The sequence below is a fragment of the Opisthocomus hoazin genome, chromosome 5 (genome assembly GCF_030867145.1).
Source record: "Opisthocomus hoazin isolate bOpiHoa1 chromosome 5, bOpiHoa1.hap1, whole genome shotgun sequence".
NCBI classification, from domain to species: domain Eukaryota; kingdom Metazoa; phylum Chordata; class Aves; order Opisthocomiformes; family Opisthocomidae; genus Opisthocomus; species Opisthocomus hoazin.
This window is the reverse complement of record NC_134418.1, coordinates 42,161,717-42,174,021: the sequence shown is the minus strand read 5'-3', so window position 1 is coordinate 42,174,021 and position 12,305 is coordinate 42,161,717. Positions and strand designations below refer to the sequence as shown.

The 12,305-nt window shown below is 39.2% G+C and overlaps 1 protein-coding gene across 2 annotated transcripts in view; it reads right to left on the bottom strand.

Annotated features, from left to right (window-relative positions):
* Nucleotides 1-2,003: 2,003 nt before the first annotated feature.
* NAA15 (N-alpha-acetyltransferase 15, NatA auxiliary subunit) overlaps nucleotides 2,004-12,305 on the bottom strand; it is a 40,439-nt gene continuing 30,137 nt past the window's right edge. The window contains exons 15-21 of one of the 2 annotated variants that reach the window (XM_075420986.1): nucleotides 11,726-11,919; nucleotides 11,392-11,427; nucleotides 9,548-9,656; nucleotides 8,858-8,956; nucleotides 7,972-8,115; nucleotides 6,806-6,903; nucleotides 2,004-3,450 (exon numbers count right to left, since the gene is read on the bottom strand). In XM_075420986.1, the coding sequence (XP_075277101.1) occupies nucleotides 3,250-3,450; nucleotides 6,806-6,903; nucleotides 7,972-8,115; nucleotides 8,858-8,956; nucleotides 9,548-9,656; nucleotides 11,392-11,427; nucleotides 11,726-11,919 (881 nt within the window). In that variant the 3' untranslated portion in view covers nucleotides 2,004-3,249. The remainder of the gene's footprint in view (nucleotides 3,451-6,805; nucleotides 6,904-7,971; nucleotides 8,116-8,857; nucleotides 8,957-9,547; nucleotides 9,657-11,391; nucleotides 11,428-11,725; nucleotides 11,920-12,305) is intronic. The other variant, XM_075420985.1, reaches the window with a different exon arrangement.

Here is a 12,305-nt window from a genome sequence, read left to right as displayed (position 1 = left end):
ACTTCACTCTGTATTCTGGCTGACACACCGCATGTCACGACATGACTGCCCTCCTATGAACACAGAAGTATTAAGACTTCTACTGAAAAAAAACCCCATAACTGTAGAAGAATATAGAGGCTTTTAAGGCATTTAAGATGCAAGGAAATATAACGAGTTACTGAATAGATCATTTTGAGACTCTTTTACTTCTTTGTTCACACATACCCCATGTCTGAACGCTCCGGTCTCCAAAGTACCTGAGGTACCTACCACCTTGGGGCAATCAACCACTTTCAGTTACTCACAATTTAAGTCCACTTCTGACTCTGGCATTGCTTCATGCAATGTGCATTTGCACCATCTACAGTCTCTATCTAGGGAAAATATGTTGCTTCAACTTTTTTTTTCCCCCAGGAAAGATATCCACCGCATATGCCAGCACCAGTGGCTCCACTGATGGTGAAAACTTCTTTCTCCAGTGGAAATCATGACGAATCCAACCAAATGATGTCATTAGTAAGCCAACGTTCCAGGTCACCCTGACCGTGATGTCAATCCCTGCTCACCCGCTTTGGCAGCCAATGATTACAATTTTGGGTCTCGGTTTTCACTGTTGCATGCCACTCTGTGCTACTGCTTCGCAAGACTCCTTGCATTGGATTGTAACATCATTTCCAGCTCTTAAAAACTCTTCCTCAGAGATCAGCATTGCATCTAACAGGACAGATGCGAAGACGCAGCAAGAACAATTCCTTTGCCAATCAAAGAACCTTCTTCTTCAGGTAAACTCTTGACTCAGTTTCATTTCCTGGGACGGCAGTCTCCTGGAAGGCGATGAAGAACCTCTTTAATCCGAAAGAATCACCTCTGGAGCACTAGGGATGCCTTGCAGCAAGGCTATGAACAAGTGTCTTCGGGGAAATCACAACAGACATGTAGATGGAGGCTTCTGGAAGGCCCACAGAAATATCCTTCCCCACTTGCATAATGAAAGGTAACAAGTAACTTCCTGCTTTCAGTTCATCTATTTCAACACAAAAACAGGCAGTTAAAAAGAAAAGGAAATAATCCCATTTATAGGCAGCACCCAAAAAACAGAATTTGGGAAAAAAAAATTGCTTGATGCAATTCACAATCTGTTAAAAAGAGTGAGCACTCATCTGCCTCCTGCTAAGCATCAGAAGCCAAGCAAATGGCAGCAATACTCAGAGGCAAGGCCAAAAGCTCACAGCTTGTGTAGGCAAGACTGAACCATCTTCAGTAGTTGCAGAAGACATGCAGTCCAAGTATCTCAGGCTGCAGAAAAGACTGAGATCTAGACAGAAATACCAGAGTCAAGTAAAGGCTCTATAGGTATTCTAGTCCCTAAAAGCCCAGCAGATTAAATATACAAATATAGCAATACAACTTACATTTCTGACATGAACTACACTGCAAATGTACACAATAGTCTAACCGTGAAAAGAAAGTGGTGCTGAATACACAAGAAACAGAAAACTGTTCTTCTGACAGTCAGAAAACTACAAACCACAATAAATCTTCCTGGATTTCTTAACGGTACGTGTCAATCACTGAATTCCATGATGCGGAAGAGGAAGGCTGTGTATCCACACAACAGATACTCTGTAACTGAACTCCTGCAGCAAAGAAGGCACTCACTTTATAAGCTGTAGTTTATTTTCTGCTCTGTTCTATATGATGAGCCTATAAAAAACAAATTTCAGCACTTATCTATATTATTAACACAGTAGACTTGTAGACTGAAGCTTGACTTGAAAAACAGAATTCAACGTAACACTGATGGAACTTAAAAGCCAAGTAGTAAAGCATTCTGTGTTTTAGGACTTCCCAGACATTCAGTATTTACATATAATGCATTTGCACTTTATACTCAACAACCACCCATCAGCAGCGACATTATTAGCGTAACTGGACAGCACAGTAAGCCAACCCTGAGCTGCACTCTAGTGAACCCATTCATTTTCAAAGTACAACAGAGATTGGTTTAAATATTCACACAATTGTTTTTCAAAATGTTTTATTGCATTATATTTGGTACCTTATGTTTGACAAAGGAAATTACATCTGTAACTGCAGGAATAAGAAGCTGGTCTGTTATTGAAAAAAAATCTTGGGCCCCTTAAAAGTTACAAAGTCTTGGGCTTGCCTGAAACAACTGAGCAAGAAATATATTCTTAGAAATGTAGGGCTTCAAGTATTACAAACCTGTGACACTGTGGAAAAGTTCCAGAGGTATCTAAACTGCAGCACTTTTTTTTTTTTTCTGCATAACGTGAACAAGGCCTGCTGAGGTTTTAAACTATTAGTCTCTTGATCAGTCAAAATGGTAGTCAGGAGTTCTCCTCTTTGCCACTTCAAGCCATAGTATGTTCTCATTTTGTTTTCACTCTACGTGAAAAATGCATGCTATCTTTCTAATTAGTTGGTGCCACATCACAGTGCATAATTTTATTTGGTTCTTGCATTACAGTTTTAAAAAGTTTGGCCAACCTATGCTGATAGGTTCATCTCTAGAACAGCAACGTTGATTCTTCCCAGCCCACCCCCCACGTTTTATTTAGATAGTTTTAACTGGTTCCTTCAGGTAAAAACTGTGGTGCAAGAACACCAAACTGATCGTGTACAGTGAATTTCAGAGACACAACAAGCTTATTGAACACACTATGTTTCTTAATTCTGCTTGATATCTGTATGTCCCAGCATCCACAACATAACACGTATGTTGCAGGCTTCTCTGTCTATTCTGATTCACATTGCATACTTCCTATGGACAGAATCATCCCCGTATCAAAATCAGTCAGATGCTAAAGCCCCAACAACTCTTTGTGCTCAGTGAAAGAATCCAGTGCTAAAACAGCATTTTTGCTGTCTGAGATAACAGTAATCTCACAAGACAAATTTAAAGTAATATTTCTGCCACACACCTGCTCCGAGGGCTATACACCTCCAGATTTCATATAAATTAGTTTAAAAACATGGGTAGGTAGGTAAGGAGAAGGGGTTTTTTTTCTTCAATTTTAGCAGCTTTTAATTTTTAAGAAACCGAACAACCTATATCCAGTAATATGTTAGATATTTTATATATATACTTTGTCAGCAGGATAAAAAAAAAGTAAAACTATTTGAAGGCAACGGTTTTTTTTTTTCCTTCTGTTCTCTGTGTAAGTTAGAACAATTCAGCAGGTGCGTGACAAAAATATTATACACCAGATATGGTCCAATGTCATTTTTTTCCAATAAAGTTGTTCATATTTCATTGGCCAGTTCTTCAGGTTCTGCAGAACTATCTCCATTAACTGTGATCTTCATATCCTCTTCGTATCCAGGGGGCATGAAAGCCAAAGCATAAGGGAAAAGCTTATGACAATTTGCTCTGTAAGTTTCAGATGCTTCTTTACAGTCTCCAAGGCTACCGTCACATAAAGCTTCTAATACCTCCATACAAGTCTAATTAAAGAGAAAAATAAAGAAGTGTTATGGTTTCTTAAACATTCATCTGAACGCTCCTAGACCAGAAATACAATACTACAAAGAAAACAAACTCCAAGTGCTGTTTTCAGGTGTCTATCAATATCAAACTACTTTTTTCTAACTCCACACAGCATGAAACACCAATGTAGTTTGATTCAAAATAATGCAGTTTAAAGGGATTTAAAAACCAGCCAGAAATCTAAATACCGATTTGTCACCTGCTCCTTATTTTCCTAAAACAATGGATTCTTACTAGTTGGCAATCAAGAACCAGGCTTACTTGCAACTAAATGTGGGGTTTTTGCGGCTTTGTGGTACACCCCCCCCCCCCCCCCAATCCTGGGATACACTGAACATTTCAGCAATACATAACACGCATTCGAATTTTAGTGTTCACAAATAAAAACAATGAATCCAGAATATATACTAGAATTTCCCAATAATGATTTTTGTGAATGTGCTTTCAGATCGAATTGTAAGAAAAGTGGAATACAATTAAAGTGTAAAAACAGCATCAGCTGAATAACCATGATTAGATGTGAAAACGTTTCTGGTGGGGAAAAAGAAAAATTACATTTAAGGATATGTGACCTACTGAAGTGTCTCTGTAACTAGTGAATCAAACCAAATTACTCAGATATTATCCCATCCTTCGGATATATCTGCAGTTTCATATCCATTTTTGTTAATGATTTAGAAGAGAAAAAGGAGATTTCCTGTTTTTTTCTATTTGCATTCCAAACATGAGAAACAGACTTACTGAGCTTCACTAAAGCCCAACAGCATTTAACACCCATCCATGTCATTCATGCTAGCATTAGCACAGTAAGTCAGTCTTTTTCCACTCCTCTGACATTTACTGCAGCTTTTATTTGTTCTGTGTATTGAGATTAACTGCTCTGTCCTCCCGCTATGGGGTTATGAAGTTCTCTTCAACACCCCCTTCTCCTCACATGAGCTCTTTGCGACACTGGCATCCACAGAAGGTCAAACGTAGCTAGATTTATGCCTGCAATGTGCCCCAAGACAGCTGGTCTTTACTAAAATGACATGTAATAAATTTGATCTCTTTGCACATAAGAATGCCTTTCAACAAATGCCTCGACTCTTTCAGGTTCTCATTTTTTTTGAGCACTTTCACTTTCCCATCTAAAAGTTCAGTAGAACTCCAACTCTTACTTTATGTTGGCACCAACAATGCTTAAACTGAACCTTTTCAGTTTTATCACAATGCTCTGTACATCATCTTTACAGATTGAGCCAGTAAATGCTTCTTGTAGTCCTACCAAGAAAACATCTCTAAAGCAACCAAGCTTTTTTGGTTACATTTGGATCTTTACCCAGTCCAATTCCCAGAATCGTACTCTCAGGCAAAAACACCAGCTATAAGGCAAAAAGAATGCTGCTGAAGGCCATTTAATTTTTATTTTCTGCATCTGTTGATAATCTGCCTTAAGCTCTCTGAGACTGCTCAACCAGTAATACAAAAAAACACAAACAAAAGTACAGTTTATGAAAACTGCTAAATACATACTTAGGATGTAAGACATTAGTTTGTGTCCCATAACCAGATCAGCTACAGAAAGAATCTGAAGCTTTGACATCTGAAGCAAGTGTGTAAATAGATTGTCTTTTCTTATCTCTTTTCCCCATTTTGTCAAAAAAAATCTGTTGTGAACTTAAAATCCTTCTCCATTAAAGTTCTGTTGAACCCAGTATCTATCCAAAGGGATGTTTTTTGGAACACGCTGATTTTTGCCCACAAAAGAGTAATTTTACTAGCAAGTTCACCAATCTTACTTGCAATAGATGCAAAAAATTCTTCAGTCTCCAGACATAAAGAGCACAATAATGAAACAAGTGCCAGAGGAACTGAGAGAAACGGAATGTCCTAAAGTTTGCACAGCCTGCCAAGGAATCTCTCTAACAATTAAATGTGCTGGACGCTCTCACAGTGGTGCCAAAGGAAACTGTTTGACTGGGATACAGAAACAGTTTAAAGAAGGCTAGAAAAAAGAAAGGACATTTTATTCCTCCTCTGCTTTGTCAGGTAAGGTTCTGCCAGAGTGCAGTCACAGGAAGAAAAAGCCATGTTCATTAATTCTTTATTACAAACATTTAAAGGTATTCAAAAAAATTACTTTCAAATCCTTTGAATTGCAAGTCAGCGTTTATAGCTTTCCCAGATGAAGGTGGGGGAGTGGGGAAAGGGGCATGGTGGTGTCCACGATCACCAGAATAGAGCAGAGTTTCTTTTTCTGGTGAACTGTCACCTGTGTAACAGCTAAAGCTTGGACAGACTACAATCTTTTCTTATTGGGGAGCTTTAGCATCTTTTGCCAAGTGAATTCTCTTGTGTTGTCCTGGTTTTTGGTTAAAACAGAACCACTTCTCTTTTAGTGAATTTTCCTTTCATTTAAGTTCTTCTAAGTAACTGCATTTTTCTGACGTTGGCTGCATATTCTTCAGACAGTGCCTGCTCCACAGATGGTAACACGTGATGTTTATAGTTTACTGAGGAATTTTACAGTAGGAACGGAGTGCAGGAAAGGCCCCTGTTTATAATTATTTCTATAGCAGCCAAGGTCCATGATAGACCTCTTCTGTTCTGCCAGTGAGGGGTCGCAAAAAGCCTGTACTTACAGGGAGGGGCGGACAGGACAGGTGACCCGATATTGACCAACGCGGTATTCCATGCCACGCGTGTCATAACTCAGTTTAAAGCTGGGGCATCACCAGGGTCTCGCTCTCTTCATTCATGGACGCCTTCTGAAGAGGACCCTGATCCAGACTGCGATGAGTGCAGTTCCCATCTACTGCGGAATCCAGGCCAGGACTTCCTGGTGCTGCCTGGCAGCTGCTGGTGGGACACCACTGCCCGCTCCCGGAAACTCCATATTGAGTTTGTATATTTTGCATTATTAGTAAAGCTGGTTTAATATCCAATTTGAAAGTCTCTCTCCCTTTTCCTCCTTTTCCCCTTTCCCTGGTGGGAGGGCAGGGGTCAATAGAGAGCATCTGCCACTGTTTATTGCCGCCCTGCTCTAAACAGTGACATGTGTTTAATAAGCCTTCCCATTACCTGCGGCAATAACTTAGTTTCTGCTGCTAGCCAGCTATTTTCATATTATTACAGAACTAAGTTAAATTTGTGATGAGGACTTCGAACATTTCTGATCGGATGAACCTGATACCCCTTTCCTCTCACATGACAATCCAACCTCCTTACGATAAGGCACAAAAATAATTTCAGCTTCCTCTTACCTCCATAATTTGCATAAAGCTTCCACAGATATACAAAAGTGGTTTACAATTTATAAATATCTGTTACCTGAAGATTTCTGTTAATGAGGGATTCATCCAGGGTCATTGCCAGCTCCACTGCCCTTTTCTGACTGGAAGGATCTAAATAGTACATCATTTTGGCAGCTACAGGAAGAAAAATAAGCTTCATCACCCAGTGGATGACCAAAAACTTATGCAGACACATAAAATAGAGATAATAAGACTAAGAGGGGATATTGAACTCTACAGTAGTAGTTCAAAACTGAACCACCTGGAGCATTAAAGCCTGACACCTGAGCAAGTAGAAGGGTGGCTTTAAGTCTACCATTCGATGCTAGACAAGGCATTAAAACCAACAGGCATTGTCTACACCGCAAGGTAGGAGCATTTGCAGTGTACCATGGAACCCCAGGCAGTGAAGACAACAAATCAGATCTGCTGCAACACACCACAGTTCCCTCCAGCACCACTGCTCAGATCTTCACACAGAAACCAGGGCACAGAAGAGATGTGCACATAGAGCTCTTGTTATAATATGGTGTCAAGACACAACCAGGACACATTTCCAAGTCGCACAGCACAGTCGGCGTTGGAGGGACTTGATGCCAGAAGTGATGCAAGAGTAAACTCACTGCTTTTTGTGGCCAGGTCTGAGGCCCACAACAGTAATGCCACTCCCCTGGGTGGCTTACACCCTGCTTCCTGTGTGGTACCCACTATAATACGTGGTTGCTCTTGACCGACAGCAATTCGTAACAGGTAACCAGCACCATCTCAGCTCCTCATTAGGCACACCAATAGCTCTGGGTGTTACCTGGCCTGCTGAGCACTCGGCGTATTTCTCTTGGCAGTAAGCCTCTTCAAATACACGTATCAAAAAAATTTTGCAACTGGGAAATACTACTTCACATACCATAGCTCATACAAACTACTTCATACAGTTACAGTTTTACGATACCTTCTGCACGCATCAGAAACGAAAACATGGCAGAGAGGTCCAAAAATTTGTATTTTAGCAGCATATAGAAAAAAATTTGAAGAAAACCAGACGACCTGGTGGTCATGTTGTCACAAAAACACTGACTGAGAGAAGAAAAGCATTCCTGATGGCAAGAGTGATTTTTACATCACTGGCGCTGATACTGAGATGCCACTACTAGATAAGCACAGAAAGTATTGAAGCAGGGCAGAAAAAGGATAAAGGCAAAATACCTGATAACCTGTGTGGTAGTGAGTCATAGTTCTTTTTAAGGAAAGCTTCATTGAAGTTCTTTGGATTAGTTGCTCCAAAAAGCCGATTCATTTCTTGGTTTAACACTGTTCTAACTACATCAGGTAGATCCTTGCTTTCAGATACTATTGAATTGCAAAAAAGAAGTTAATCAAGGTCAACACACATAGTCATAGTAAAACCTACGTTATGTATTTATTGTAATATTTGTCATGTTTACATTATTAATGTAATTGGAAAAAACCCTCAAATGAAGATGCATCAAATTTGAAAAGGTAAATAACTGGATCTGGTTGGAAAAAGCTTAACTGTGACAATTTTCTGATGCCTAGAAAAAGCCAAAGCCTTTTTACTCCAATACACTCTCCTCCTTACTGATTAAAATCTATTGGGCTCAAAGACTGAGGTCATACAAGTCCATTCTTAAGTATATCTAGTCTGTAGCCTTCAACAGGAAGGGTGACCTCTTGTGCAAGGGAAGGGAGATAATCCTGTCAACCTTCTAACAAAAAGGATAGAAATCTAAGCCTTCTCCTCGCATGCTGACACAGGCAGCCAGCAGAGAAGCCAGGTTCCTCATTCTGCAGTTTCCGTTTCTTCACTCACTCTTTCAGAGGTTCACCATACTACTCAGTCTTCAAAAGACTTACTAATACTTGTTGGAATAACTACTAAATCCAGCTGCAGTCATAATAAACATACTTAATTTTAGCACAAATCAGTTGTTTAAGAAACTTTCCAGTATGTGCATTAAATATTTTGAATTCATTGTGCTGTTAGTTTATAAACTAAAATTGAATGACTGTGTGGGGGTTAGGCATCACCTGGAAGCACGTACAGATGAAGTCGTATCAAACAGATACATACCACTGCTGAAGAGATGAATCATACACTCATGAAGCCAAGGGTGACTAGAATCAATAGCAAAAGCTCTCTTCACAGACTGAAGCATCAGAAGGAATTTCTCTGGAAAAGAAAGTGTTGGCAAATGTTCAAAAACCTGTGGCTGGAACTCACTGCATTATGTTGCAGGAGTATTTAGTGTCTGAAATTAGAACGCTCAGAAGAAATTAAAGCTGAGTGTACTGCAACACCCATTTTTTCTAACAAACATTTATTTAACCAGTGAATTAAGCTTGTTAAACTAGTAAGTAAATTTGAACATAAGTTCTTAAAGCATAATATTTAACCAATAGAAGAACTCAGAAGTCAAGTGTTTCAAAAGACCGGTTATCATTAGCAACTGTACACTTCTTTACAGCGTGTAGTTCTGCGAACTATAGATAGAAACAAATAACTAGGGCAAATGCAAGCTGGGAGAATTAGCTACAGTTTCATTGCTTATAGATTTAAGCACAGCAAAGACAGCGGATAATCACCAAATGTTCAAACATTGGTTTTTCACAGACTGCTCATGGCTGGGGTGTTGGTCCAATGAAAAGTTGTGTGTCTTAACAGAGACTGACTTCTCATATCTCATCAATAATTTCTGCTTAAATTCTAATATACATTTTTAATGAAAGAAAGAAATTTGCGGTTCATAGTTTTCTCACCTACCTTTTCGAAAATAAATCTCGAAGGCAAAAAGATGCGTCTCTATTTTGTTCTTCACTAAATTCTTCAAGGGTGTTAAAAATTTAATGGCTTCTTCCAAAGGTGCTTCAACCTACACATTCAATGAAATGACACATAACTAAGTCACTAAGTTTAAACCTAATAACTCTTCAACAACAGAATTAGCTATTTCTGAGTCACGTCAGAGAGTTACTCTTGTAAGGCAATGCATAAGATGCTTAGAACCTCTTCTGTTACAAATTATGCATCTTGTGCTCAGTATTAGTGTCTAAACACAGTCAAGTCTAAAAAATTGCTTTGTGATGGTTATAAATCACGTTTTCCTACAGTGATACAAGTCTTTGCCTTCTATCATACAGCTGCAACTGAACCTGCACTGTAATGGGCAGAATGGCTCCCCATGCCAATCTACCCACATGGGCCTGAGACGCTGGCAAACAACTACTTTAAGCCCGTGACAGAGAAAACTGCCAGGTCATGGCAACATTCCCAGCCACAACACTAAGAGCAAGCTTGAAGCAACTAGATATTGACCGCTGTCTCCTGGTCTTAGTTACCATAATCCAGTAAATGGATAGTTTTAACACAAATTAATTCTGTGCAAGAATTCTTTAAACACAGATCTCTTGCATCTAGAGGTTAGAGCTAATTCGAAGAAGAACTGTCTGTTGTCCTGCATATTTACGTTTTTTTATGCTACTCTCCAAGAATCAGATACAAAATTTAATTGTTGTCTACCAATAACAATTCAGTAATACTGAAGTAATACACTTCATTGCAAATAACCGAGTTGAAGACAATGATGGACACCTTCTGGAGTTCCTGCTAACCGTGTATTACGAAAGTTTTCATAAAAAGCCCTGCACCACTTATGCACGCAAACTCATAACAGCACATATCAGTCACAACTGTGCACTTAAAACTATGTGGAACCCATAATAAAACAGACTGCAAAGATATGCTTTTAATGCCAAAGCTACACATTCAAACAAGTCTAGGGGCAACTGTTTCAGGAAAACTGTTTGCAAGAGACCAACTATTGCAAAAATGGTCTTCCGGCACTAGGAACCAACTGAATTTGGAAGTGTCTATGTCATGACTCTGATATTAAATTTGGAATATTAGTAGGGAAGATTTGCCACTATACAGCTGCAACTACTCCCTATACTCTTAGGGACTGCCTAGATTTTCCTGGGATATCCCATGACATCCCCCTACTCCAGAACTCAATTTCAGTACATGGCATCGTGACCATTTCAATCCTAACTAGCACTGCAATTAGAGTGCTGCTTCTCGCAACCAGTGAGCTAAACAATAGGAATACTGACAACAATCTTCAATGACTAGTCAGGTTTTTTAAGTCACTTGCTTCCTGGCTACAGAGTGAAGTTCACTGTCTCAACTTTCAAATACCATTCCCTGAAGAGCCAATAATACCATACCTACCAGTACTTGGATACTATACTACTATTAGCATAAATTAATTTTTCCATTCTCTGTATATTTTTTCATTATCTTTCCCCACATTTTTCAAGTGTTTTCCTGCTCCTTACAGGTACAACCTTTAGCACAAGAATAGTCTTCTGGGTCACCTCCGCTTTACGTATCTCTACAGTTCTTAATCCAGATCTCGAAATCCATCTCAGTCTAGTCTACTACTATTTCCAAATAGCTTCTTTACCCTTTTTTCCCCCCCCTCTATTCAAAACAAAATGCAAACAAATGCTGTTAAACCATTCACTGTTTCAATGCCTCCTCTTTCACAGGTTGTCTATACTTAATAAATAAAAAAATATTATGGGACATAAAGAGTGAATGATAATCACCTTACATACAGAATAGAAAGACTTCCATCCGATCAACTAGAAATAGGGTATAATCAACAAGTTAGTGCAATACACACAAGAAGATAATTCCACCTGTAGCAAATGTTTATGACTTCAATCGCTGCCCTTCACCTTCACCTGAAAGCTGTGATTTCACCACATTACTGACAGTATAGCCAACAATTCCTAGAAAAAAAACTATTTTTAAAATGCTGCCTGCGAAGAGAAGCCATACAAAAATAAAGAATTTATGTGCATGGCTTTCAAATTGTATGTGTGCTCACTGTAACTTCTTTAGAAATTTCTGTAACTTCATCATTACATTAGTAAGCACCTTTGCCAACTTCTCAGGGATAAGTTCTTCTTTCGGACCTCCGATTTCTTCATCATCATCATCCTTCTTCTTTTTCTGATTCCTCTGTTGCTTTTCTTTCTCAGCATTCTTCTTCTCCTCCTCCAGCTGTGCTTTCTTTTGCGCTCTTCTCTGCTTATTTCGTAGCTTCTTTAGCTCCTTGTCAGACATATTTGCTGTACACACGCAAAGGACAAAACCAATGTTGATGTCTAATATAACAGTCTCAATCAGTTGTCAGATACCATCCTCTCCTTTAAACCACATCTACTAACTAGTAATGCTGCTGTTATATCTGTAAAAACTTCTTTACTATCAACAGATTATTTTACAGTCTACGCTGCTGCTTCATAATTCACAAATTCCTTTGTGAAATCAGGGCAATAGGAATTAGAACAATATTTGCCCCTGAACTCGGCACTGGTGAGGCTGCATCTCGAGTACTGTGTTCAGTTTTGGGTCCCTCATTACAAGAAAGACATTGAGGTGCTGGAGCGTGTCCAGAGAAGGGCAACGAGACTGGTGAGGGGTCTGGAGAACAAGTCTTACGAGGAGCGGCTGA